Below are 27,390 nucleotides of genomic sequence, written 5' to 3'. Positions count from 1 at the left end.
AATAAGTGAATGCACAGCCAGGCTGCCCTCGTTTTCTTCCCGCTGGGCTGGGGCCTGGGAAGGAACGGACGTGACGGTCTGTGCAGCCTGGTCTCCTCGAGCCACTTCTCGACCCTTACGTTGGCAAACATGAAAGACATAGACGAGCAGACGCAGGCTGCCACGTTCGTTATTTCGCAGGGTATGCAGAGGTCAGGGTAAGAATCCACGGGTGTTTCTCAAAGGATGGCCTCTGGCCGTCCGCAGCGCAGTCGCTGGGGCTGGGCTGGCCTCGAATCTCCACCTGCCTGACCCTTTAAAGAGCTGCCGGCTGAGTCCGCTGCACACCCACGTGTGAGCACCCGAGAGTCGGCAGGATCTGAGGAGGGAACCGCGTCCTGCAGGAGGAGCAATCAAGGCCGGCTTTCCGGAGGAGGCGGCCTCTAGGACTGGAAGAGGAGGTGGGATGTGTTTCAACTGCCAATGGGTCCCGAGAGGCCAGGGACTCGTTCACTTCATTAACTCCAGGGCTTGGCAAAACGCCTGTCACGGGCGGCGCTCGACAATGACTAGCTGAAAACAGGAGCGAAGGGCCTGGGAGCGTCCCCGGCGGGGGTTTTACCCACCCGAGCATGCGCGCCTGGGCCTCGCCCGCTCAGCCTCCGCCCCTCCCCCCATCGCGGAGCGGGTGACGTCAGTGCGCGCCAGACCATGAGCCTGGAGGCGTCGCGCGGTGATTGCGTCGCCATGGAGCCCAGGGCAGGTGAGGGGCCCCGCCGGGGCTCCCGGGCGGCTGGGAATGCGGAGGGACGGCCGGGACCGGTGCGGGTCGAGGCGGGGCCACCGAGACTGGCAGAGGATGGGGCAGAATCACCGGAGGCGGGCGAGGAGGTCAGAGGGGGTCTGTGCTGGGTTCGGGTCGAACCAGCGGCTCTCTCGCCCGCAATCCCGAGAAAGATGTCGGGAAAAATAAAGATAACGGGAAGACGAGGCGGGAGGGACACAGCCGTGCACGTGGGGGAGCCCGTGGGCCCCGTGAGGTCGGGGAAACTGAGGTTCAGGGGCAGGATCGGAAGCCGGTTTGACCTACACGCGGGGGTCGCTTAACCGCTGTGGTCTTAACAGATGCTTGTGGAAGCCCTGTCCGTGCGGGGCGAGGGGCTTCCTCCCGTAGAGCCCCTGGCCTGTAGGAAGTCACTCTCTAGTGGGGGAAGGGCTGGATGATTGATCGCAGGATTGCCTGGCAGATAGCACGCCATACTACTAGTACAAAGGGTGTGCCAGGGTCTGTTAAATGCCGGAACCACAGCTGTGAACAGGTCCACTCCCACCCATACTACGTGTGCAGCATGTACACAGTACATACACGGAGGGCGATCATATGCTGGCATGGTAAGAGTGACCTTTGGGGTTGCCTGCCCTGTGCCAGGACTGAGCTGGGTCTGGAGACTGAAGGGTGAATGAGACCCACGCTGAACCGACAGGGCCCACAGCCTGCTGGGGGAGCAGACAGACAATTATAGAATAGGGTTCAGGCATTTCACACATTACTATGTGTCACCTATTATTCTAATTATTTCTCATGTTTTTGTAACTTTCCAAAGGAAGGCCCTGCCCTTTTATTTTGCAGTGACCCCCTCCCCCTGCCAGTTAGCCCATTGCTTTCTTAGGGGGAGTCACTGTTAAGGGACTAATTGACTCCAGAGCAAGGGCCACAGCGTTACATTTCTTGCGTCCCACAGGGTATCCTGCGCAGTGCTGGGAATATTCCAGGCCGTCTGGGCTGTTAGTGAAAGTGATACATGTGGTAACCTTGTAGTAATTGTTCCAATATAATTGTTTCTGTTTGGAAAAAAAAACCCAAATGGTATAGGTACTCTTTAGATTTCTAAAGGAAGGTCATCTGCCTGAGACAGCACTCAGAGAATGCTTCCCCGGCGGAAGTCAAATCTAAGCTAGACCTGAGGGAGAGCAGAGGAGGTACAGGTCTCAAAGGGAGAGGGAGGTAGGCAGGTATGTTGGGACCAGGGAAGAACAGTCCTTGAAGCACTTTTTGGATTCAGAATGAGGAATGACAGGAGATGACGCCAATATGGTCATCTCATTATTAAGCCCACACTAATAAAGGGAATTGCAGTCAGTAATCCAAAATAATAGCTGTCTTATAGATCACTTAGTTTTAAGGCAAGCTTACCTGACTTACGGCAAGAATAAGTGAATTACAGTTATAACAAGACGGAATACACTAAGATGACACTTTCTGTACATCAGCAGAACTTGAGTCCCCAAGCAAGGACTTGAGAGGGCTTGGTTACGAGGCTTGGGTTGTATTTGGCTCCCCTACTGTTACAAGGTTAGTATAACTGGATTAAATATTAGGGCTATGTTTAATTTACTCTGAACTTTAATACTTTCTCTTATGTGGTGGCACATACCTGTAATCCCAGCTACTCAGGAGGCTGAGGCAGGAGAATCGCTTGAACCTGGGAGGTGGACGTGGAGATGGAGGTTGTGGTGAGACGAAATCGCGCCATTGCACTCCAGCCTGGGCAACCAGAGCAAAACTCCATCTCAAAAAAACAAAACAAAACAAAACAAAACAAAAAAAACTTACTACATTTCTCGATGTAGAGACCAAAAGACCTCTCAATCTGGTCTGGCATAGTCATGAACTCTGCTGTAGGGGTGAGCATGTAACTGAAGCAGGCTTTCAGCATGGGCTGTGGAATTCCTTTGTATGTTATTAAGTGGGAATCTTTTGTTGCAGTAGGTGTCTCCAAACAGGATATTCGTGAACAAATTTGGGACTACATGGAATCACAAAATTTAGCTGACTTTCCCCGACCTGTTCATCACAGGATTCCCAACTTTAAGGTACTGACACATTTCTGGAGTCCAGAAAAGGAAAACAAGATATTCCTAAATGAATAACACTAGTAATAAAATTCTCTTACTGCGTCATGGTGGATGACAATGTGGTGAGCAGTGGTATGAAATCAAAGCCACTTGGCCAGGGCGTCCTTAGCATTTAGAGACATCATTTACCCTTCACCTGGGGCCTCTTGCCTTTCTGTGCAGGGTGGTTTGGTTGTCTCCAGGTGAAGTTGTGTCCGGAATTGGTGGGTTCTTGGTCTCACTGACTTCAAGAATGAAGCCCCGGACCCTCGCACTGAGTGTTACAGTTCTTAAAGGCGGCGTGTCCCGAGTTTGTTCCTTCTGATGTTCGGATGTGTTCAGAGTTTTTTCTTTCTGGTGCGTTTGCCGTCTTGCTGGCTTCAGGAGTGAAGCTGCAGACCTTAGCGGTGAGTGTTACAGTTCATAAAAGCAGTGTGGAACCAAAGAGTGAGCAGTAGCAAGATTTATTGCAAACGGTAAACGAACAAAACTTCCACAGCGTGTAAGAGGACCAGAGTGGGTGGCCACTGCTGGCTCCGGAGGCCTGCTTTTATTCTCTTATCTGGCCCCACCCACATCCTGCTGATTGGTCCATTTTACAGAGAGCGGATTGGTCTGTTTTACAGAGAGCCGATTGCTCCGTTTTGACAGGGTACTGATTGGTGCGTTTAAACCCCTGAGCTAGACACAAAAGTTCTCCACCTCCCCACTAGATTAGTTAGACACAGAGTGCCCTCTGGTGCATTCACAAACCCTGAGCTAGACACAGGGTGCTGATTGGTGTGTTTACAATCCCTTAGCTAGACATAAAGATTTTCCAAGTCCCCAACAGACTCAGGAGCCCAGCTGACTTCACCCAGCGGATCCCGCACCAGGGCCGCAGGTGAAGCTGCCTGCCAGTCCCGCACAGTGCGCCCGCACTTCTCAGCACTTGGGTGGTCGATGGGACTGGGCGCCCTGGAGCAGCGGGCGGCGCTCGTCTGGGAGGCTCTGGCAGCGCAGGAGCCCGTGGGCGCGGGTGGGAAGGCTCAGGCATGGCGGGCTGCAGGTCCCGAGCCCTACCTCGTCGGGAGGAAGCTAAGGCCCGGCGAGAAATCGAGCACAGCAGCTGGTGGCCCAGGTGCTAAGCCCCTCACTGCCCGAGTGCGGGACCCACCGAACCCGTGCCCACCCGGAACTCGCGCTGGCCCGCAAACGCCGCGCGCAGCCCTGGTTCCCGCCCGCGCCTCTCCCTCCAGACCTCCCCGCAAGCTGAGGGAGCCGGCCTTGGCCAGCTCAGAAAGGGGCTCCCACAGGGCAGCGGCGGGCTGGCCCACTCAAGTGCGGCCAGAGTGAGCGCCAAGGCTGAGGAGGCGCCGAGAGTGAGCGAGGGCTGCCAGCATGGTGTCACCTCTCAAGGTGGTGCTACTTGCTGTTTTCTGTTTGATACAAAGTAAAATATGTATGCTGGCCGGAAGCATGTTATTGTTGTGATGGCTCTTCACAAAATTGACCCTGCTAAGAGCGTTAGGGAGTGAAGGGGTACCGAACTGGAAGTCCGGGCTCTAGCGCCTTTGGAAAGAAATGAATGCCTTGCCAGCCTAACGATGCTGGGCCTCAGTTTCCCAGCTGATCAAAATGTAAGAAAATCAAAGATGGCTGTTCCTAACAGTGTTGACGGAAAAAAAAAAGGTTACTCGGAAGAGGCAATGCAACAGTTCATAATCTTTGACATGCCTATTTTCCAAGAGCAAAAGAAACCGCTTTTCAAAAACGCTCTCTCTGGCCTGAAGGACTTAGCTACTTAGCTGTTGGCTTGCTTCACCCCATTTTGTCGGGACTGTCTCTCCCCAAGCCTGGCTTCTCCACAACAAGCTCCACCTTCCCTGGTCCTCAGCTGAGGTGGTTCCAAGACTGTCCTGTCCTTTTGAAAAACTGATCTTTTGATGGTTTTTTGTTGTTACTGTGTTTTGTTTTACTGTTTCTGACCCCAGAGAGAGAAATGTATCTTGACAGAGGTAAAGATGAAGGATGTAGAGAATCATGTAGAAATCTTTAAAAACGAATCAAACAGGAGAGAGGTGGGGGCTTCCAGGTCATGCTCTTGCTTGATTTTGGTGGTGGTTACACAGCAGTCTTCATTTTGTGAAAAATCATCACATTTTGCACTCGCAATTTGTATTCTTTTTGGAATGCATGTTTTATTTCAGTTAAAACTCAAATGAGGTTAGGCTACTTTTCTCAAATCCCTTTCCTTATTTAGAGTGCTTCCTTAGATGTTTCTTTGGGTGACTGTTCGTGCCTGTCTCGGTGAGATTCTGGGGCGAGCTGCTTGGGCTGCCGTTGGCCTGAGAGCGTGCTGTCCTTTCAGTAACGTGCAATTGCATTGGAAACAGGGCGCTTCTCATGCTGCCGAGCAACTCCCACGCTTGCAGGCGTTCCAAACGGCCAGGACCATTAAAGTAAACCCTGATGCCCCCCAGAAAAGTGCTCGCTTCTTCGTCCTTGAAGTAAGTGCAACTCTGTCTATTTGCCTAACTAGGGGTCTTATCTGGCTTGCCAAAACATCAAAGACCTAGACGTTTTTGCCAGAACACAGGAAGTTAAAGTGGACCCTGATAAACCACTGGAAGGTGTTCGGCTGCTGGCGCTGCAGGTAATTCCACTTCCCTGAGCTGAGCCAAGACCTGGCCGCCAAGGGGGACACCTTTTCCAGGTAGCTGGTCAGTGCACACATCTGTCTTGCATTTAGAAAGTCGGTGCTTCTGATTCCCTCCAATACAGAAAGTGCCCTTGGTGGTGATTTTTCCAAGAATAGTTCAGAAGCCCTTCAGCTGTTTAGCATTCAGTCAATCAGGAGTCTCGAATATTTCTAAATTCAGAGATAAACGATGTTCAAAACGATGGCTTCCAGGCCCTGTCGGCACAGGAGAGGGAACCCAGGCAGAACCTGTGGTGTTCCAGAATTGAGGAGCTGGAGCTGAAATAGATGACACCACTTTGCCATTTGAAATGAGCATGCTAACAAGCTTGCTGAACACAGAATCATTTGCTTCTGGATGACAGACGGTCACTTGTCATGTTCTGATACTACAAAGACCATGGTTAAGAACTGGAAAGGTTTCTTCTCAACACTGCTAAACTTTTTAAATTCAGGCATGCTCTTATAATTTTTATTTTTTTGCTTCCTAACTGAACAAACACAAAAACTATGGCATTGAAGCATTCTCAGTTTTGATGTGCTTCATCAGAGGAGGAAGATTACAACATATTTAGTTCTTTTTGCCACAGTTGTAGTATTATAATTCTTTGAAACATGATAAATCACGAGTAAGAAGTCGATGTGCCCTCAAAATGTATCAATTAGAGCACTGTTTCTCAACTGAAAACATATAGGCCCCTTTTCAAGGAAAAAAAAGAAAACTCCAGGGTTGATTTAAATTAGTTTATTATAAACTAATTCAATATGATAAACATAAAACTTGGTATAAATTTTAATGCAGATAGCTTTTATGCAACTATAAAACCAAAATAAGCATCTAAGTTAAATACGAACAAAACTATAAAATCAGTAACATTCAAATAACCCCATTAATTTAACATAATGGTTGATGTGGTTTTGCTGAAGCAAATCGCAGCTGATAACGTGAGTATAGTACTGGCCATCTCACTGCAGAATTGTCATTCTGCCTGAACGCTGCCACACGTTGTGTGCTGACTCCATTCTCCCACCCAAGTTGTCAAGTCAAACTCCTGAGAAGCCCTAGTGAGAGGGGCACTTTCCACACTGCGTGGCAAAAAAGGTGAATGGCAGAGTGTATTCCTGCCGGAGCTGAGAGGAGGGGCCTGCCCTGGGTCTAAGCTCCTGTGGGATCATTTTGTCTGCCGATGGTGGTTCAGCCCCAAGAGAGACATCCGTGTAGGCTCTTCCAGAAGCGTAGCTTCCTGTCAGCCTGATTTTCCCAGTTAATGAATCATTTTAATAAGCTAGAAGTAGTAATAGCAGCAGTAGCAAGGAAGGACAGCAGTCGGCAGTCACTGCATTCGAGGCGCAGTTCTGTCTAAATGTTTTTCCTGTATTATGTGGTTTAGTTGTCCACTACTCCTATGGGAGCCATCTCTGCTCCTCTATGACACTTGAAACCGGACGCAGAGAGGCTCCACCTCAGGTCACCACACATCAGTCCCAGCACAGCCAGGATTCTGACTCAGCCGCCTGACTCCAGAGCCAGTCCTTGCAAGTGTGAAGTTCAGGGTGTTCTCAGCTGTCAGCCCCTCAGAGCAAAAATCAGAAACCTTGACCGTGTAGAGGTCAGCCTTAGCCAAGACGGCCTGGAAGAGGGGTGCAGCCCTGAGCAAATCCCTATTGCTTCATGCCATCGTTTATTCAGGCTGAAGAAACAACTGCATAAATAACTGAGCTATCTCCCAGGCTGCGTGCTGGGCATAGGACGTAGTGGTGAAAGACCCCAACAGACATGTGGTCCCTGAGTTCTGGTGCTTACAGGGTCCTCAGTGGTTTCTGGAAACTTTAAGGGACTTAAGGATCAGCTGGGATGCAGGTAAAAATCCAAGTTCCTGAGCCCCAGCTGCGTGTGGGCAGGCAATGGTGACATGCACAGCCTCAGGCCACACCTACAGGCACAGCAGCCAATGTCTGACTGGACAGTCCGCAGTGCCGGGGGCATGCACAACCTCAGACCACACCTACAGGCACAGTGGCCAGTGTCTGACCGGACAGTCTGCAGTGCCGGGGGCATGCACAACTTGCGAGGGGGCATGCACAGCTTCCCAGGCCCAACCCCAGACCTGTGAGTCCCTGAAGTGGCGTCAGACTCTGTTTCATCAGTACTCTGAGGGTGCTCCAAGTACACAGGCTTAAGCACCACTGGCTTAGGTGCCACTTGCCAGCTCTGGCCACATGGTGGTGTCACTCAAGGAGGTTTGAAGACTGTCTGTTGGCCATGCCAGGTTCCAAAAAGTCTCTGGAGTGAGGTCTAGACCTCGGTAATTCTTAAAGCTTGCTGGTGATTCTAATGCACACTAAAGGCTGAGATCCACTGAGCCAGAGGATGAGCAGCTTCTAGAAAAGAGAGAGTGATCCCCATATGTGGGGCACAGGATTCCAACACTGCCAATGAGGGGAGCCACACTCCACCACTCACAGAAAAGCAGCATGTGGCAGTTACAGCTGCCTGTGTTGAAGCACTCTGCTCTTGTGGTTGACAAGCCTTTGCTGAAATAGGCCAAACAGATGTTATAGGTCTTTTATTGGTCTTGGGTTGTCATCTCCTGCTCAAAAACTAAAATATACTATTAATTGCATGAAAGATTTCACAGATCTTATGATTGCCTTGTGGCTTACCCTTGCATAATCTACAGAGACATCTCAGCCAGTGGTGTTCAAACTTTCGTGTGCATCAGAGTCACTGGAAGGCTCATCGAAGCTCCCCACCCCCAGAGGGGCTGATTCATTTCTAACAGGTGCCAGGGGCACTGATGTGCTGGCCCAGGGCCCTCACTTTGAGAAGCCTTGTTCTAGAGGTTCTCACAATAGGCATTTGAGAACTAAGTAGAAGTAAAGGGCTATTGGCACTTGTCAGTGTATTGATTATCATGATTACTGATCTCTTTGACTGTGATTTGCTGAACAGCCAAACTAGATAGAAATGTTTGAGTGACTAAGGTAGCTATGCTATGCCAGTTTCTAATGACAGCATTATTGTAACTGTGTCGCACTTGGTGCTGAGAGCAGAGGGGGCACAGGAAAGTTGAGGTTGGGATTTTGTCAGAACCGACCTTAGTTTGGATTTCTGTTGTCAGTTTTTACCTGTAACGATTTTGAATGGCAAGTGAAGTCAAATTAGCAAGTTTATTAAACCCTCTGGCTCTTCAGGGTAAGGAGGTGCCAAGTGGTGATTTTAAGAAAAATCGACCCCACACATTATTTAATTAGGTTTTCAAATAAGTAATTTCCTTGGCACACGCCAAAAAATAAATGCAGATAATAGTAATTTGCCTCTTCTCCTGAAATGGTAAAAACACATATAAGAAAGTCCTATGGAATAATTTAATTTTCTAATTTATTGATTGTCTTTTCTTTAAAAGAGTAAAAAAACATTGTTGGTTCCAACACCACGACTGAGAACAGGGTTGTTTAATAAGATCACACCACCCCCTGGGGCAACTAAAGACATCTTGAGAAAATGTGCCACCTCTCAGGTAAGTGCTAGAAGCAATGTCCCCACGTAGGAAAGAACTGTACCCTGTGAAGTCTTCTGACGAGTTAGCATGAGATAGCATCACACAGTTGGAATTCATTCTTAACAGAGCCAAAAGAACAGAGATATTAAAGTATTCAAGAATTCTGTCCTTAATGGAGCCAAGTGGGAAAACTATTTCTGTAACTCAGTTTCTATTTTGCACGAAATTGGCAAATTATAAATTCTTTATTGTAAGAAAAGGGAAGGCGAGTGATCTGGTTCTCTGGCGCTGCCCAGTGTTAACCTGCGATGTTCAGTATTGTGGAGCTTTTTCTTATTCCTGGCCTGTTCATCAGATGCCACCAGAGCAAGTGGGGAGACGGGATAGAATTTCCAAAACATGGTCCATTGGAAATTGCCTCACCAGTTCTAAGTGAGTAATTGCCGACAGTTATATATTTAAGATTTTCTTGAATGCCTCACAATTTAGTAAAACCAAATGTACAAATATGACTTTGGGGTGCATTATAATAAAATTGGTCGTGTATTTTACAGTTAAGTCGAATTTGGTGACTGTTTAAGAATCTTAAGGTAAACTCCAAGTCATTTAATTTTTAATCTATTGAGAAGAAAAAATAAGGCAATTCAAGATACCCTTTTTTATGGGATTTGCCACTTAAGCCTAATGTATAAAACTGGAATGTTTTATTGTTTACTTATTAGCACCCTGCTTATTCCAAAAACAGAATTTGATATGGTTTATATAAATACATACAATAAAGTAAAATATATATATATAGAGAGAGAAAGGAGCAAAGGAAAAATAAAGGTAGAAAAATGAGACAAAACCATGGTGATGGACAGCATTCACAAATGCAAACCGTCTGTTCCTCTGCAGTTGGTCAGTGCCTACCCCCTGTGGCCCCTGTGGGATGATGAGAACACAGGGTTTCCTGCAGTGGAGGGTTTCCTGGACTAAGCCCCCTTCTGTGACTGTCGGGAGACCCCAAGCCACCCATATGCACTGATCCATACGGAACTTGTCATAGCTCTGCAGGCACAGCCCACTGCCACATCGAATGATCAGTTACTGCCGGATACAGGACTGAAAATGGCTTTTTCCTGAGACTTACGTAAACCGTGTTATGAGAAACATGAACATATTCAGCTTCCCTATTCTTTATATGCCGGCCTGCATTAGTATAAAGCAATACACTTTTGGGACATTTTGGTTGAAGGGATAATTTTTTAGAAGCGAGTATATTGTACATAAAGATAGTGGCCTTCAGGATTTTGTATTGAATAAATATGTCATACAGTGTTTACTGACCATGTCTTATGTGCTAAATGCATACGTTTTGTTATTTAATTCCAACACTGGTCTGACGAGGCAGAGGGTGGTGTCCCTGTCCTACAGGTGAAGAAACTGAGGCTGAGAGAGCTCCAGCCTGCTGGGGTCCTGTGGCTCAGAGGCTCTGAACCCAGTTCCCTGGGACTCCGCCCCTGTGTTTTCACCACTGTGCTCTTCTGCCTTATGGGGAAAAACGATTTGTTAAATGTTATGAAATTGGCAGCCTATGAATTTGTGCTGTGAGTTCCTCTTGGCCACCTTTCTGGGAAAGAGACCGGGGAAACCGTGCCCTAAAGCGCTTTCTGGAATGTGGCTTCTCCTCAAACGCCGCATCTCCAGTGTTGCGTGTGCCTGCATCTGTTTTGTCCAAGAGGTTGATTCAAACCCTGAGTGCACTTTGATCATGAATTATAACATGAGGAAGCAGCTGGAGTGGAAGTTTGCCAATCCGTGTCTCTGTGTGCAGGGTGTGAGGAACTACAGCGTCCCCATAGGCTTGGATTCCAGAGTCCTTGTGGATTTAGTCGTGGTGGGATCCGTCGCCGTTTCTGAAAAAGGTAAGACTCGCAGATGGGAACTCTTGAGTGTGACAGCTCTGCCTGAAGGCGGCTGCGTGCCAGGCTGTCTGTGCCAGGCTGTTTGTCTTTCAAAAGTTGCCAGTGATTTCTGCTTTCTGGATGCGCTTACCTGGTCTCCGAAGCCACTGCATTTTTCAGTGGTGAAGAATTGGCTCAGCCCACCCGTTCCTGGCCCCAGCCCAACACGTGTACAGCATTTTCACTTTTCGTAGCAGGAAAAACAAAGTGAGATAACTGTCTCTTCAGGTGGTGAAAGGTTTTCTCTCTGTTCTTAAGTGAGCTGGAGCTGAATTTCTTTTCACTATGTCAGTAAATAGTTGGGTTTGGAGGGACTCCAGCAAATGGAAAAACAGTGGGTTCCAAGCTTTGTTTTTATTATGATGCAGCAGACTCCTGAACAATACGGTGTGTCTGAGACTCCTGAACAGCATGGTGTGTCTGAGACTTCTTCTGAGGCCTGGTGCTTTGCCATGCTGCATGTGAGGCAGGCTGCTCTCGGTCCACAAGGCCAGGGGGTCCTTGCTATGAGGTCAGGGTCACCGCACTACCCCTCACTGTCTCCAACTTCAGGGTGCCCTCTTTTTCCAGCCACCACTGGAGCTGATGTGGGGACATTGTTCTTTATTCTTTGCTTTCAGTGCATTTCCAGTTTCTGGTGCTTTGTGTCATCGGGACTGGGGACTCAGGAGCGCACTGTTCTGGTATACCTGCTACACCTGCTGTGTGCCAGGCAGGCAATGGGTGGTCTCTACCTCAGTGCATGGTGTGTGGGTGGGCCAGACACGAGAGCTGGACCAGGACAGGACGTGACGTGCTCAGTGCTGGACACAAGTCAGGACTGACGGGAGTGGGAGGGGGAGTCTGAGGAGGGACGTGCCCGCCTGGAGGGGGCACCTCCTCAGTAGCGGCCTCAGGGCTGGATCCTGCATGCTGGCCACTGTCCAGGCAGAGGAGACTGCAAGGTCCTCAGGCAGCAGGCCCTTTACTAGGTTGCGGCCCCTTCTCAGCAGCCTTGAGGTCAGATGATGGGACTTGGGCTCTTGGTGGTGGGAAATCAGCAAAGGTCCCCCTTGGAAAAAGATCATCAGGTTCAGGGATGTATAAAGAAGAAAGTAACGCTTTGTAAGCTTCATCGTTTAGCTCAGCCCCTGTGTAAAGTAGTAAAGTAACCATGTGTCTGCTTAGAAAATGGTACAGCACAGAAAGCTCCACCATACCTCTTCCCTGTTCCTTCCCAGCTGCCCCATCAGGAGTTCCTAGTGTAGATGTTTTTAATGGGGTTGTTTGGGTTTTTTCTTGTAAATTTGTTTCAGTTTCTTATAGACTCTGGATATTAGACCTTTGTCAGACAGATAGTTTGCAAAATTTTCTCCCATTCTGTAGGTTCTCTGTTCACTCTGATGATAGTTTCTTTTGCTGAGACACAGATATCTTATAGCAGTGGTCCCCAACTTTTTGGCAGCAGGGACCAGTTTCATGGAAGACAGTTTTTCCGTAGACCAGGGAGGGGATGGTTCAGGATAATTTAAGCACATTACATTTATTGTGTACTTTAGTTCTGTTATTCCTACATCGTAATAAATCACGAAGTAATTATACAACTCATAATATAGAATCAGTGGGAGCCCTCAGCTTGTTTTCCTGCAACTAGATGGTCCCATCTCAGGGTGATGAGAAACAGTGACAGAGCAGCAGGCATTAGATTCTCATCAGGAGCACGCAACCTAGATCCCTGGCATGCACCGTTCATACGAGGGTTTGCACGCCTATGAGAAGCTAATGCCACAGCTGATCGGACAGGAGACGGAGCTCAGACAGTAATGAGAGTGATGGGGAGCAGCTATAAATACAGATGAAGCTTCGCTCGCTCACTGCCCACCTCGTGCGGTGTGGCCCAGTTCCTCACAGGCCACGGACTGGTAGTGGTCTGTGGCCCGGGAGTTGGGAACCCCTGTCTTATAGTTTATAGGTATAGATTTATAGATATCCCTTTTCTACATTCACAGAAGGGACGGTGGCACACATAGAGCTCCGTGCCTTGCTGGAGAATGTGTCTTAGAGCCCCTTCCTGTCAGCACTGCAGGCTGGCCTCCTGGGTCTGTGTTGAGGAACTGCATGGTGTTCTCACGTGACTGCACCTCAGTAACTGAAGCCCACCCCCGCTGATGGATACATAAGTTATGAGTTATTTCCACATTTGGCTTTGGTCTTTTTCCTTACAGACCATGTTGGAGTGAAGTATGTTCTGTGGGATAGTCTAGGTGTGCCTTTGAGCTATCCATGGGCCAATGCCTCGGAGGGGAGTTGCTGAACTGAAGGGGGGATTGTCAGCCTTGATGTTGCCACCAGAAGGCCCGCTGACTTTTGGCACACAACAGTAGTGCCTGGCCTCTTTCCCCGCTTCCTTGTTCCTAGCTGGAATGAGCCAGCTTTGACTTTTAGCAGTCTGCTAGTGAACAGTGAATAATATCTCCTTTGCCTTTGATTTGCACCTAATTAGGAGTCAGTCAAGCATTTTTCATGTTTGCTGCTTATCTGCCTGTCATTTCCTGTGAACTGTTCATATCCTTTGCTATTTTTCTGTTGAATTTTCTTTCTCTTGTTTCTTTGCATGCACAGTTGAAGGTTTTGAATTGTCAAAGTAGCTTGATCAGATGTGAGTCTTAGACACGGCAGCAGTGATGCGGCTGCTCTGCGGGTGATGCTGGTGGTGACACACGCCGGCCTCAGTTTCTGAAGTGCCTCAGGCTTCTCCTGAGAAGAATTGTAGCTTCTCCTTGGGGGCCAGAAGGCATTTGATGTATCCTGTCTTCCTGCATTTTTGTCTCTGAATAGCTGATTTGGCAAGAGAGGCTGTTAAACCTCGATTTCATCTTAGCTACTCTTTTAGGCTCAGATAATCCTTTTGTTGTGCCACTAATTACACATTTGCAAAAAGCTTTAGTACTGCTTAAACCGTCCCTCGGGACCTGTTATCTAGTGGTGAATATTCAGTGCTTTCGAAGAAACAAGGCCATGCCCTCACGCACTGCTGACTTCAGAGCAGCGATTTTCCCTCCGAGGTAAGCTGATTAAACATGTTTTGCTTTCAGTAGGAATTTGTTTTTAGTCTTTTTGAGAACTGCTCTTTTCATTCTTTTTAAGTATGAGTCTTGCTAACATACAGCTGACATGAACGTGATCTGTTTCTCTTTGTGACATGCTTAAACGGTCCAGTGTTCATGTCATTGTAGTTTCACCACCTGACATTTGCCGTGGTGTTATTCCTGTTTAATGCCCAAAAGTCCATCTTCAGTGTGGGCTGCCGGTGGGCATTTGGTGGGCATTTCTGTGAAAATTTCTATAGAATAGCTCAGGATATTGGGTTCAAGTTTCTCCTTCCACTGGACCTGATGGAAAATCCACATCTCAGCGATGCCCCGGACCGCACAGCGATACTGATTCTCGGTTGTCTCTTAGGCTGGAGAATCGGGAAGGGAGAAGGCTACGCCGATCTGGAATATGCCATGATGGTATCCATGGGCGCCGCCAGCGAGGAGACGCCGGTGGCCACCATCGTCCACGACTGCCAGGTGCTCCTTATGAATGGGCTGAGCAGAGCCACTGCCATTCTCTTCTGAGGGAGCAGGGGGTGGGGAAGGAGACTCGTCTGCTTCTGAACCGTGCCGTGTCGCGAGTGGTGTGGATCAGCCAGGGCTGGACTTGCTAGTGGTGCAGCGGCTAAGCCTTAGCCCCAGAGTGGATTTGGGGGTGCTTCTCTAGCCAGCCTCACATTCCCACCAAGCGAGGCAGGGTGCACAACTGCAGTGGCGTTCCCACCAGCCCCTTTATCCTGCAGTGGCGTTCCCACCAGCCCCTTTGTCCTGCAGTGGCGTTCCCACCAGCCCCTGTATCCTGCAGTGGCGTTCCCACCAGCCCCTGTATCCTGCAGTGGCGTTCCCACCAGCCCCTTTATCCTGCAGTGGCGTTCCCACCAGCCCCTGTATCTTGCAGTGGCGTTCTCACCAGCCCCTGTATCCTGCAGTGGTGTTCCCACCAGCCCCTTTATCCTGCAGTGGCGTTCCCACCAGCCCCTTTATCCCACCTCTGTTCCCCCAGGTCGTGGACATCCCTGAAGAGCTTGTTGAGGAGCACGACATCACCGTGGACTACATCCTCACCCCAACCAGAGTCATCGCCACAGGCTGCGAGCGCCCAAAGCCAATGGGAATCACCTGGTTCAAGGTGGGTCACGGCCATGGCCAGCTCTGGCCTGTAGCTTAGCAGCTCCTCCTCTTTTAAGTATTTTCTGTCTGGCATGGGAGCTGTTGGCAATCCCAGCATGGCTGTATGTTAGAATTACCCAAGGAGCTTTTGAACAATTTGGCTCCTGAATGACAATCTCCAGGCCCAGGCCCAAGAATCTGTGTACAGATCTCTGGCATTCTAAAAAGGAGCTAGGTTTAAAATCTGCCTCTGTAGACGGCAGAAATAGCCATATGGGCTGGGAGGGCGAATGCCTTGAAGCTTTACTTGCCCACTGTTTTTCATTTTTAAGAGTTGTTTTCTGCCATCCCAAGCGCCGCAAGCTCTGCCTGGCCTTATCTCATTGGTCTTCCCTTTTTAAATCCAGATTTTTTTTTTTTTTTTTTTTTTTTTGCTGAAGATCTGGATCTTCAAGCAGATCTAGCCTGAGTAGGAGGCAGTACCAAGCCTTTGTACATTTTATGCATTTGTGGTTTTCATCTCCAGATTAGGTAACGGCACATGTTGCAAATTAGTCTGCAGCAGGAATTTGATGTGCAAGTCAGCCTGTAGGTTATGATGCTGTCTCTGCTGGCAAACAGCCAGAATTACTGAGAAGACATTTGTGCTTCATGTGGACAAACCTATTGGTCAAATAAGCATACGTGTCCACGTCTCCCATTCTTTAAACCCAAATCATTCAGCATTTGAAAGTATCCCTCCTTTGGGCATGGAAAATCAACAACATCACCTCTAAGGATGAACACAAAATACCTGCTACTTTTGCCACAGCCCAGCGGGGACTTTCCCTGCAGGCGTCCTGGGCAGGCACTGTTGGGGCCTCCCGGGTGTGCACTCCTCGGTTGGCCGCTGATGAAGGCAGAGGGAACAGCCTGTAACCCAGAGTGTACGGGTGGCCCTCTAAGCGCACCGGGAGCACTGGGGAAGAAGGTGGTCACTGCCCTTCCAGGAAATGAAAATATCCCTTGGTGTCTGTCTTGAGAGTCTTTCACCTGGGAACTCTGGTCCACAGCTTCCTTGTAAGTGGAAGCCAATGCACTAGACAGAGCATGAGGCTGGCGGCTTCTCAGAGCCAAGAACAGTGATGGCGGGAAGGTTGCACAAGGGCATTAGCCACAGTGAAGCTGCTGGCAGTCCCTCCAGGCCTGCACGTCATAGAAGGGGCCCATTGCAGCCATATTAGGGGGAGCCTGGACAGCCTCTCCTGGCAGAGAGCTAGGAACAGCCTGGTTACATTCTGAAGATTTTAACAAGAAGAGTAGAAAAGTAGCAACAAATGAAGTCATCGGACAGGTTAGGTGAATATCTCCTCTTACAGAAAAGCAAACCGAACTCAGCCAAGGTTCCTGAGGGTCAGCACTGTCGGGGAGGGAGGGCATCGGGGGCTTCGCTGTTTGTCAAGACCCTCTTCCAGGAAAATGCTCACTGTTTATGAGGCCTCAGCAAGAATCTCAGACTTTTCAAAGGCTATCTCTCATTTTGGGTTCTGTGTTCTCAGTTTCACCATCTGGTAATCCCTTTGCATGGTCAGAGGAAATCAGTCACTTTCTACAGCTCCCAATGTTTCTGTTTTAGTCTCGCTAGCTGTGCAGCCAAAGTGAGTTTTATCAACATTTGATGGGAGAAAAAAAAAATCCCTAAATTCCAGTAAAGAGTTTGGATGTGGAAGGCAGACAGTTCAGTGCTAGGTTATGATATCATTTCAAATTGACTTTTTGGCAAATATTTGGTATACCTCTCCATGGTATATTATCACTATAGGTTTGTAGGTTTTAGAATCCAAGAATTTACCTCTTGGCTATCTTACTGGAATATCTGGGATGCACTATAGGTCTCTGATGAAGTATGTGAAGGAAGTACAAATTGCCTTTTCTTTACTCATTTTCAATACACAAAGATAGTTCAGCATCTGATTCCCTGGACTTTGTTCCACCTTTCCAGTAGCTGACATCCTGCCCTGTCTTATAGACCAGTCTAATACGTGCTCTGTTTGTTTGAGTGCAGTTACTGTAAATTGCTCATCTCCTTGATTCACCATCAACATCCAGTGGGCTATTCTCAGCTTGTGTCTCATAATTTTAAAGAAAGGAGACCAGGTGGCCAGTGAGTGTATTGCTGAGGTTAGCAGTCAAGAGTTTCCCACTTCACAGCTCTATCTGTAACCTCCAACACACTCTCCAAGCCCTCTCGTTTGTCTTTGAAATAGAGGCAGTGCATGTAGAATGCCCAGGACAATGCTTGGAAGCATGGCCACAGTCATCATCATTGTCACAAATGCGAGGTAGGTTGTTAATCAAGTTGAGAAATCTTCCTGGGCGCCATGCGTGTTTCTTCTGTCTCTGTGCTGCTGGCAGAACCCTTAGGATGGTCTCTCTCTGTGCTGCTGGCAGAATCCTTAGGATGGTCCCTCTCTGTGCTGCTGGCAGAACCCTTAGGATGGTCCTTCTGGGCAGCTCACTGAGCCAAGATGGGGTCCTGCACGTGTCTCCCTATAGCCACAGGCTGTATCTCTCAGTGGAGGACAAGGAGAGAAAGGCACTGACCCCGGCTCTCCAGCCCTTTGGCTGCTCCATACCGCCTGTGACTGTGCAGGTGCTTTGCAGAGACCCCCCCACGAGTAGCCATTGTTCTTCCTCCTCCATCTCGTCTTCAGCAAAGGAAGCCTGGTAGGGTTGGGTAAGGGGCTGAAAATGCATTCCAGCGCCCTGCACCCTCATCAGAAACTTTCTGGCAGGAAGAGAGAGAGGCACAGAGACATTCCCCAGAAGGCTCTGCTTTTACTCGTCCTTTCTAGAAGGCACATTGTCTGCTCTGTCTTCGTGGGCTCTTCTGTCTCTCGGGGCGATCACCTCACCCACAGACCCGTGAAACTCAGGGTGACTTGGCCACATCCAAACCACAAGATGCATAGCCACTGCTGCCCCATCTCCCAGTCACCGTACCCTGAAAACCCAGGACTCCCTGAACCCCCAGCTACACCAAGGATCTCTGCCAGGCTGGAGATGGTACCAGAGACCTGGGCCTGAAGCTGGAACGTGGTCCTGAACCTCTGGGCAGTTCGTCCAGCTCCGATGATCATCTGATCCTTGGACACAGTCATCCGATGTCCCTCCCTGTGACAGCCGTGTGTCATGTGGTCTGTAGTGGGCTGAGAGCCATTTGGCTGCCTCAGCTCTGTGCAGTAGCAAACCGAAAACGGCTGAAGCTCTGGACCCGCTAGTGTCAAGCAGCCCTGGCCACTGACCAGTACCTGCCCCTGTCAGGAGTGAAACGCAGAGTCCCAGCCAGCTCCCAGGGCTGAGTGGTGTCCTATGAGTCACTGACAACAGAAGAACGGAACTTCCTGTTGAGACCCATGGTCACCTGCTGGACCCAAGTGAGCACCTGGACAGCAGCAGCAGGTGGAGCCTCTGTGGGGAGACCCGGGTCTGCTGCTGCCACCCTGGAAGCTCTGTTCTGCCCAAGCTGCACCTGGACAGTGGAGACCCGCCACACCATTGTAGTGTTTCCCTAGAGCTGGCCTGAGCTGGGGAGCAGGAAAGATATATGTTAGGAATACCTTGGAGACAGAGAGGAATGGCAGGGCATGGCTACGGACTCCAGAACCTCAATTGCACCGAAGGCAAGGCCAGCCTGAGTGGGAGACTGAGGGCTCAGGAGAAGCCACTCGGGCACCCACAAGCCTGTGGTCGCCATCACCAGACCCACAAACCAGAGGGCCTTTTGGCCTTTGCCCAATGGAAGGACTGTCAGTCACACACATCTTCTCACCCGTCCTGTGCTCCTCACCGTCAGCACATGGCTCCTGATTACCACGGAGGTGGCAAGGACACCATAGACCAAGGCCTGTGCATCTGACTTTCCCGGGTCAACTCATTTGCTCCTTAATGAAGGAAACTGGATTCTTCCAGAGCCACTCTTGTGCTTATACTCAAGGAAACAATTCTGTAGCTTTCCAAGCATGGCCCGCTCTTCCCCACACAGCCTGCTGGGGAGTGTGGCCCTCTTCAAAGCATGGCCCGCTCTTCCCCACACAGCCTGCTGGGGAGTGTGGCCCTCAGATGGCCACAGTACGCTGCATTATCTACAGAGACCTCAGGAAAAAGGATTTGAGAACAGGGCTCCTCTGTGAGCAGCAGTCCTGGGACAGCAAAGCTCAATTTCCGATCCCGCATAAAACAAAATTGTTCTCTGCAAATAACGCAGCTAACTGTGAACCAACCCCTACCCACAACAGGGCCAGTAGGTTTAGAGGGCTGAGAGAGGCTTTCATTGAAAAAGAATTACTATATTTGACCCAACAATTTACCTTCTAGGAATCAGTCCTAGAGAAATATGTGAAATTCAGATAAGGATTTATTGAATTTCTATAGAAGACATGCAGTGCCTTAAAATGGGGGTGGGGGGAGTCCAATTTAAATGCACCCAGCTTTTCAAAGAATATTTAGTGGCATGAGAAAGTGCATGTGGTATAAAGTAGAAAAGGCACGATATGATATTATACATGTTTGATACGGAATTTCATATTCTGCTCATGTTAAAAGGCAGAGAGTAAAGACAGTGAGGAAATATAGCAGAATATTAACAGTAGTTATCTCTGGGAGATAGGATTTCAAACGTTTCTACTTTTTTCCTGAATTTCCCACAACAAGCATATACTAATTTTATAATCAACAATATTTAGGAAAAAAAATAGTAAATTTGTTCAATATTTTCCAAGGCAGACATTGCGTCCGGGTGCATTTGAACCTAGTCACACAGCAGCAAGGTAGGTATCTCTGTTCCCAGGCTACCCAGTTAGTAGAAATGAGAATTCAGAAATGAACATAGTTAAATATGCGCCAGTTCTTAAAACTCATGCACACACGTGTGTAGGGTGACACTGGAATGGCCAACACGGAAAGCTCAAGCATGTCTGCTCGAGGGGAACCACGCGGCTGCTCTTCTCTTCTTCACAAGTGCAGAAGTGAGACAGGAGCTGCTGGTCCCATGCAGGACTCTGTGCGGAGCAGGGGGAGGGAGGCACGCCACTCCCACGGGCCTTGCAGTGAAGGCCAGGCAGGAGCCACGGTGTGCAGATGGAAGCTGGCATTTCGCAGCATCAGTTGTAAGGTGATCGTGTATACCAGAAAACGGAAATGTTCTTCACTGAATAGTTCTTAGTGACTTCCATACCCCTCCCAAGTTGAGCCATCCCTTCCCGATGTTGGAGTACAGTTGAACGCAGCGCTGCCTGTGGTCAGGCCCCCTGTTGGGAGGTCCAGGCCTTGCCCCTGCTGTCCGTCAGCACTCCCAGTTGAAGCGTGATTATAAAGGGGCGGCCCTGTTGAGCCTTTTTCTACCAACTGACACCTTCGATCAACTATGAAGAAAAGGGTTTTCCATGAGCCATGTTGAAGAGATTCTGCCCTTAGAGAGCCAGCAGAGGCTTCGAGGCCTGCCTGGCGTTTATGTTCACGGAAGGCAGCACATTCCCTTGGCCTTCCCTATGCTCTCCTCTGATCATACCTACTCCATATGCTTATTTCACTGTGGCTATTTGGAAGTGTCTTAAAGCATTTTCATCAGCGAACCATCAAATTTAGTCTCAGGCAAGAGAACTCATTATTTATGGAGGTTGAACTTAGAAATACTTCTGATGTCTGCTCATCTTCACCAGCATGGCTCACGCCTATAATCCCAGCAGTTTGGGAGACCGTGGCAGGATGATCACTTGAGCCCGGGAGGTGATGACCAGCCTAAGAAACACAGCAAGATCCCGTCTCTACTGAAAATACAGAACTTAGCTGGGTGTGGTGGTGAGTGCCCACATGTAGTGCCAGCTACTTGGGAAGCTAAGGCAGAAGGATTGCTTGGAGCTGGGTATTCAAGGCTGCAGTGAGCTATGAGTTGTGCCACTGTACTCCAGTCTGGGTGACACAGTGAGACCCTGTCTCTTAAAAAAACATGAGGGGGATTCAAAGATCATCCTCCCAGTTTCCTTATCTTCAAGTCAGGTAATGCAAGAGTCAGAAAGAAAAGCAGTTTATCCAAAATGGTAAGAGCAGCATGTAGCTGCCTTAAGGTTGAAGCCCAAGTGTCTGCCTTTTTGAGCAGTTTCTGACTCTCAATTGGAAATCTTGAAAGTCAGATTTCAGATTCGTATTTGACTTAGCATGTCTAGGGGACAGGTTTTTAAACTTAAAGTTTATTCTATTTTTTTTTTTTTTAGAATAGAATTAGTTATAAAAGGCAAAAATGTTTTCTCATGTTTGATTAACAAGCATAATTTTTCTCTTCACATGCCAGATTGACAGAATGTAACAACTATTCCTCATTGCCAGCCAGGAAATAGTAGCACTGCCATGCACTCATCCCAACCATGACGTCCAGCCACCCTGCTGGCTGGCACACAGGAGGCTTTCTTGTCAGCTGTGGCAGGGATCGGCGTGGTCATCCAGCAGCTGGTAGAGTGGCAAAGCCGCCCCGCAGCCAGGAAGATGTTTCCATTAGAGCTTGAGGAGGAGGGAGCTGATGTGAAGCCTTGTCATCCTTTACCCACAAACACTGCTCATGAAAAGAGCAATGTTCTTCGGTGGAACATACTTCCACATTTCCATTCTAACAGCCCCCCTGTGGATGCCAGTGTGTCAGTGCCCCGGCCGCCAGTTAGCTCATAATGTGTGGTTAAGATGTTTTCATTATTCTTCAGCTGATTGTATATTTGCTGGCTCAGAATAAAGGAGCTCCCTTTGATGTGCTTGGAAGGATATATATGTCTTTCCCACGGCATGTTTCAAAACAGATTTCTGCTGCAAAACCCCAAGTGTGAAACCTCGCCTGAGAATGCTTGCTTCTGCCATAGGGAACCTTGAGGTGCTACCGGACACAGATGGGAGGGGAAGTAACTTAGGAGGCAGGAGACTGGGCTGGGGCAGCTCCTGATGGACCCCATCAGAAGAGCAGTGTTTACCCGGAGGGTGCATCCTGCCCCCAAACCCCTACCCCTTACTGCACCCCTTACCTCGCCCCGACCCCCACCCCACGGGATGCTGTCACCTCAAGGCTTCTGGTGCTGTACTCAGAGCCCAGTAACTTTCAGTTCTTCCAGATTAAGGCATAGCCACGCTTTTTCTCATTGGAATTGCAGGTTTAAATTGTATCATCTGTTCTCGATACTAAATCTGGTAATTTGAAAGATCGTTCAAAATCAAGTGATGACCAGTTTATATCTACTTTTAAATGTTTCAAAAAACACACTAAAGCCTGAACTTTCTGAGAAGGTGGAATAGCGGTGTAGGAAGAGGTCGGGGTGGTTGGGCTTAGGTCGTTTTTGAGATTCCTTGGGCCGCAGAGCTGGTATGTTACTGCTGTGTGAGTTTAGTCTCCTCACAATGAATCAGTTGAGAAGGACGGCCGAGGGCCCAGTGAAGAGAAACGCCTTGTGATTAGAAAAGAGCGCATCGTGGATGTGTTCTTGGCATAGACGTGAGTTGTTTTCCTTTGCGTCTGAACAATGGGAAATGTTGGAGCAAGTCTTTCTTTGCAGAGTCTTTCTTTGACAGCCAAGAGTCTGTTTGCCGTTCAAGGCCAAAATGAGGCCATGTGCCTGCTACCTGCCAAGGCTTCTGACGTGGCAGTGCCAGGGAGCAGAGTGGCATCCCGCCACAGAGGACTCTGACCAAAGCAAAAGCTTCGCCGGGAGGGGAGGTTACTTTCCACCCAGCACTGGGAGATGGAGCCAGGGATTAGCTGAGAAGATTGAAGGCCTCTAGGTTTGCAGAAATGCACTTGGCTGTTCTTAGGTGTTTGTGTATCTTTAACTATGACTCTAATTTATTGATGCTGAACTTGGGGCCTGTGTAATTCTTGTAGTTTGGAGGCCCATGAATAGTCTTTATCGACCCTGGGAAACTACAGAAAATTGTGGGTGAGTCATTCTTGGGAGGGAACCCCAGCTCCTCACAAAGGTTCCTCTCTCACCCTGCCAAGGATAAGAACCATTGCTCTAAATTACATATTATTCTGAATGTAATGAGAGCATTGATACTAGTTGAACTATGTCGTCTTGTAGAACAATTTACAGTCGTCTAGCTCATGTGCTGCCCCGTACTGTGACATACTCCGTTCTGTCGGAGGCCTGCAGGTGACCATGGCTTGCCTCTTGGTGACCATGCTCATGTGAAAGCTTGGTGCCCAAAAGAAAAATAAAAAGCATCTCTAAAGAATGAGAATTGTCAAAAAGGACTACACAGTGTCTGTCTATTTCTTTTCTGCACAGAGCACGGTGGTCCAGGCATCACCTCACTTGTCCTGACCCATAGGCAGCCCCCAGTGCAAACTGCCCCACAGGACAGAGCCATCAGGCTTTCACCGTTCAGGCTGCATCAAGCCAGTTCCAGTCTGTTCCAAGGGGCCCGCTGCCATAGCTGATTGATTAGAAAAATCCAGATAAAGCCAAAGATGTCCTTTGTCTGCAAGTCCCATAAAATTGAGACTTAAGCTTTGCATAGTATTACTGATTTCATAGTTTGATGACCCGTTGCTAGGAAGTGTTTTCAAAGCTATGTTTCAGACTTGCCTTGTTTCTCCATTTTTGGCTGTGCATTGAAGGGAGTGACCCCTGAGATACATTCCTTCAATATCTCCCTTCAGGAGAGGAGACCCCTGTGGTCCTATTAAAGTCCTCATCCCACCCAAAGGCACAGGTAGGGGGCAGATACGGAGGCAGCTCCCCATTATTATGGGGGGGTCATTAGGGGAGCTGCCTTTTGTGACCCTGTAATCCCAGTAGCAGCAACCTTAGGTGCCTCTTCTGGGTAGGAGGCCTGAGCGGAGAGCCCCAGCTTTACTTTCCTGCTTCTGGGCCTAGAGGAAAATGGAGGCCCAACCCTGCAGCCTCCACAGCATGTGGGCAAACGCTCCAGAGCCCCCAGGAGTGCGGATTTCCCTTAAGCCAGGGGCGAGGGGCAGAGCTACAGACTGGTGACATCGTCTGTGTGAGACAGTGGTTGGGACAGTGGGAGTCCCATGTCCTTGGGGCTCAGACCACTCGGCATCCAGTCCACGTGTGCAGCACGGCCGGTAGTCAGAGGTATGGATGCGTGTTTGGCAGGTGCCCCTGTGATTCTGTCCCTAAGAAGAGCTGCACCTGCTTTGCTTTTCAGATCAGCCGGGAGATGATGGAGAAAATCCCCATACTGAGGAGCCTCCGCGCCCGAGAGCAGCAGGCTGGGAAGGATGTCACCCTCCAGGGTGAGCACCAGCACCTTCCGGAACCAGGCCGCCAGCAGACAGTGCCCCTGAGTGCTGACAGGAGGCCCCCGGACACACCCGGGCCAGAAGCCAATTCCATGGAGGCAGCCCGTGGCTCCCCACCAGGGGAGGGTGCCCTGCTTACAGCCGATGTTTTTGTTGGGAACCTCCCCCAGGACGCCCGTGTGAGTGACCTGAAGAGGGCCCTGCGGGAACTGGGCTTCGTGCCCCAGCGGCTCACCTGGCAGGGCCCACGGCTCAGAGCTTTCCTCCACTACCCGGACTCGGCCACAGCCCAGCAGGCTGTCTCCTGCCTGCAGGGCCTGCGCCTGGGCACCGACACCCTGAGGGTGGCGCTGGCCAGGCAGCAGAGGGACAAGTGACCTCGTGGACAGCCATGATGCTCACTGCAGACTCGCCATCCCCATCCCCTGCCGCTCCGGTTCTGGTGGCACTCGAGAGGTCTGCGTGGCAAGATGTGTCGGAGCCACCGCCTGAGCTGCTCGGGTCTCAGTTCTTCTCAGAAGTCACCGCTCAGTGAACGCCCGGGACCTCCTGTGAGTGGGGAAGCTGGCCTGCAGTTCATCTCACAGCACGCAGAGACTGCAGCCTCCCATGCGTGCAGGCTCGGGCCTTGAGCCAGTTTGCGTTTCTCTGGAGGGACAGAGCAGAGGGGCCAGGGACTGAGTGAGTGGCTAAAGCAGGGGAGGGTGATGTGAAGGTGATCTCGGGTTTGCCAGGGGTGGGCTGAACAGGAGAAGATGAACAAAGGATCCGGCTCTCAAGAGGCCCTGGCAGGGACTGGATGCCAGGTACAGAAGAGCGCCCTTGGGCTTCAGGCTCCTGAGCCGGCAGCACGGCAGGGAGAGCTCCATCCATGTCGCAGGAGCCCTGGGAGCTCAGCCCCCGGGTAAAAAGTGCTCACTGCAGCTCACATCAGTCCTCAGGTCACACTTTGGGGAGCCAGCCTCCCCTCTTCCCCTCCCCAGCCCCACTCCTCCCTCTGCAGACACACACTCCGGGCCCTCAGCCAGCTGGCTGCGTGAGGAGCAGCTTTGAGCTGTGGGAGAGACCGGCTCTGGGAGAATGGGTTTCATCCCAGCCTATGTCACATTTGCCCAGTGCCTTATGTTTTCTGGGTTTTTTTCCTCCAGTTCTGTTTCTAAAAACCAGCTGGAGTTTGGCTGAACTGTCCTTTCTCAACAGAAGCGCTTTTGCAATTGATCCCGGGCAACAAGTCAAAATAAGCTTTTAAGTGGAGATTTTGTTTTTTTCAAATGTATATGCTTTGGAAATTTTGATTTTTTAGCCAGAGGGTTTTACCAAGTGTTATTTTAAGCACGTGATGATGCCTGGAGAGGGCAGTCCGTGCACGCACTTTCAGGAAAATGTTCTCGGGACACTCAGTCTTCTCGGAAAGGGCATTTTCTCGTCGGTTTTACCGTGAAAATGCTGTGGAGACTCTTCGGACAGAAAACGCAGCCTTGGATTCGCTCATTAAAGACATCCCTCCCCAAGTCGCCATGAATAAAATGAGCTGGTAGAAATGTCTGCAAGCGCCACACCTGGCCCTGGGCCCTGGGACCTCTGTGTCCTTGGCCTTGCCCCCACCCACACGGCTGGTCACATTTGCCATTGGGCATTCAGCTCAGTGTCAGAGGCCGACTCAGTCCCCAGTTGAGAGTAGTCACCTGGTTACAGTGAACTCCTCACCTTGTTTTCTCTCTTTTTTTAAAGAATGCTTCTTTTTTTGAAAGATTCTTTTTTGTTTCTTTGTTTACCTTTTTTCCTGTGGATTTGTCACCATTAGAATAGCAACTGCAGGAGAAGAGCAAGTGAGTCAGCCCCACCTTGTCCACTCCCTGCCCCACCAGCAGTGGGCACAGTCCTGCAGACAGGAGCAAGGACATCGGGGAATAGACCCACTGCAGCCGGGAGAGGGAGAAGCTGGATTCTGACCCCACCACTGGAACTCCTGTGTCCAGCCATGCCTGAAGCCCACCCCACCCTCGGACGGCGGGATTAAACCAGGCAGTACAGGGTTACTCGGGGAAGCCAGACTGCTGGGATTTCCTGTCACTTCAGCCAGAATAATCCAGGTGTATGGATATACAGATAATCCGAAAGAGTTTCTCATTTTTATATTTGTGGAACATCGTGTAAGCAAAACTAAAGAGCAAGTGCCTGAAATAAAATCCCCCACATGTATCAGCCTGCCCACCTTTCACTGCCCTGTCCTTCCCAGGGAGGCCTGTGAGGACACTTCCCAAGGATTGTGGTCAGCAGGCAGTAGCAAGGCAGATGCTCAACAACCCAACTTCTTGTTCCCATGACTCTTGAGTACCTGTCATCATCGGGATTGTGTCACTCACACGTGATAAGGCGAGAATGGAAGACATCCACTTGACAGGTGCTGAGACCATCCCTTTTATTTTTATATCTATTATTATTTTTTGAGACAGGGTCTTACTCTGTCACCCAGGCTGGAGTGCAGTGGTGTGATCACAGCTCACTACGGCCTTGAACCCCCCCCAGGCTTGAGCCATCCTCCCACCTCATCCTCCAAGTAGCTAGGATGACAGGTGTGCACCACCACGCCCAGCTAATATTTTTTAGTAGAGATGGGATCTCACTATGTTGCCCAGGCTGGTCTCAAACGCCTGGCCTCAAGCAATCCTCCCACCTTGGCCTCCCAAAGTGCCGGGATTACAGGCGTGTGTCACTGTACCTGGCATGTACCCTTCTTTCTGAGACAGAATCTCACTCTGTTGCCCAGGCTGGAGCGCAGGGGTACAAACTCAGCTCACTGCAACCTCCACCTCCTGGGTTCAAGCTATTCTCTTGTCTCAGCCTCCTGAGTAGCTGGGATTACGGGTGTGCACCACCACGCCTGGCCAATTTTTGTTTGTTTGTTTTTTTTAAGTAG

The 27,390-nt window shown here is 49.6% G+C and overlaps 1 protein-coding gene across 20 annotated transcripts; it reads left to right on the top strand.

The window, feature by feature from the left end:
* The first annotated feature begins 679 nt into the window (after positions 1 to 679).
* Positions 680 to 26,672, top strand: MTHFSD (methenyltetrahydrofolate synthetase domain containing). Of its 20 annotated transcripts, none has more exons than XM_055232623.2 (8): positions 680 to 742; positions 2,750 to 2,853; positions 5,396 to 5,509; positions 8,962 to 9,075; positions 10,874 to 10,964; positions 14,445 to 14,557; positions 15,084 to 15,209; positions 24,377 to 26,672. In XM_055232623.2, exons 1-8 carry the CDS (start codon positions 691 to 693, stop codon positions 24,845 to 24,847), a joined length of 1,185 nt encoding a protein of 394 aa, XP_055088598.1. In that variant the 5' UTR covers positions 680 to 690; the 3' UTR covers positions 24,848 to 26,672. The 20 variants fall into 20 exon arrangements, with proteins under 20 accessions (XP_055088598.1, XP_055088599.1, XP_055088596.1 ...); XM_055232624.2 differs by lacking the exon at positions 5,396 to 5,509 and adding an exon at positions 5,250 to 5,363; XM_055232621.2 differs by having other exon boundaries at positions 2,747 to 2,853.
* Positions 26,673 to 27,390: the final 718 nt, after the last annotated feature.

This window comes from Symphalangus syndactylus, chromosome 11 (assembly GCF_028878055.3).
Source record: "Symphalangus syndactylus isolate Jambi chromosome 11, NHGRI_mSymSyn1-v2.1_pri, whole genome shotgun sequence".
Taxonomy (NCBI): Eukaryota; Metazoa; Chordata; class Mammalia; order Primates; family Hylobatidae; genus Symphalangus; species Symphalangus syndactylus.
This window is presented reverse-complemented; position numbering and strand designations above follow the sequence as displayed.

Excerpts from the sequence above, each read along its gene's own strand:
- MTHFSD (XM_055232621.2), top strand. The coding sequence starts at position 691 with ATGAGCCTGGAGGCGTCGCGCGGTGATTGCGTCGCCATGGAGCCCAGG. Across the intron at positions 5,510-8,961 it reads TTCGGCTGCTGGCGCTGCAG|AGTAAAAAAACATTGTTGGT; the intron begins GTAATTCCACTT and ends TTTCTTTAAAAG. Across the intron at positions 14,558-15,083 it reads CCATCGTCCACGACTGCCAG|GTCGTGGACATCCCTGAAGA; the intron begins GTGCTCCTTATG and ends CTGTTCCCCCAG.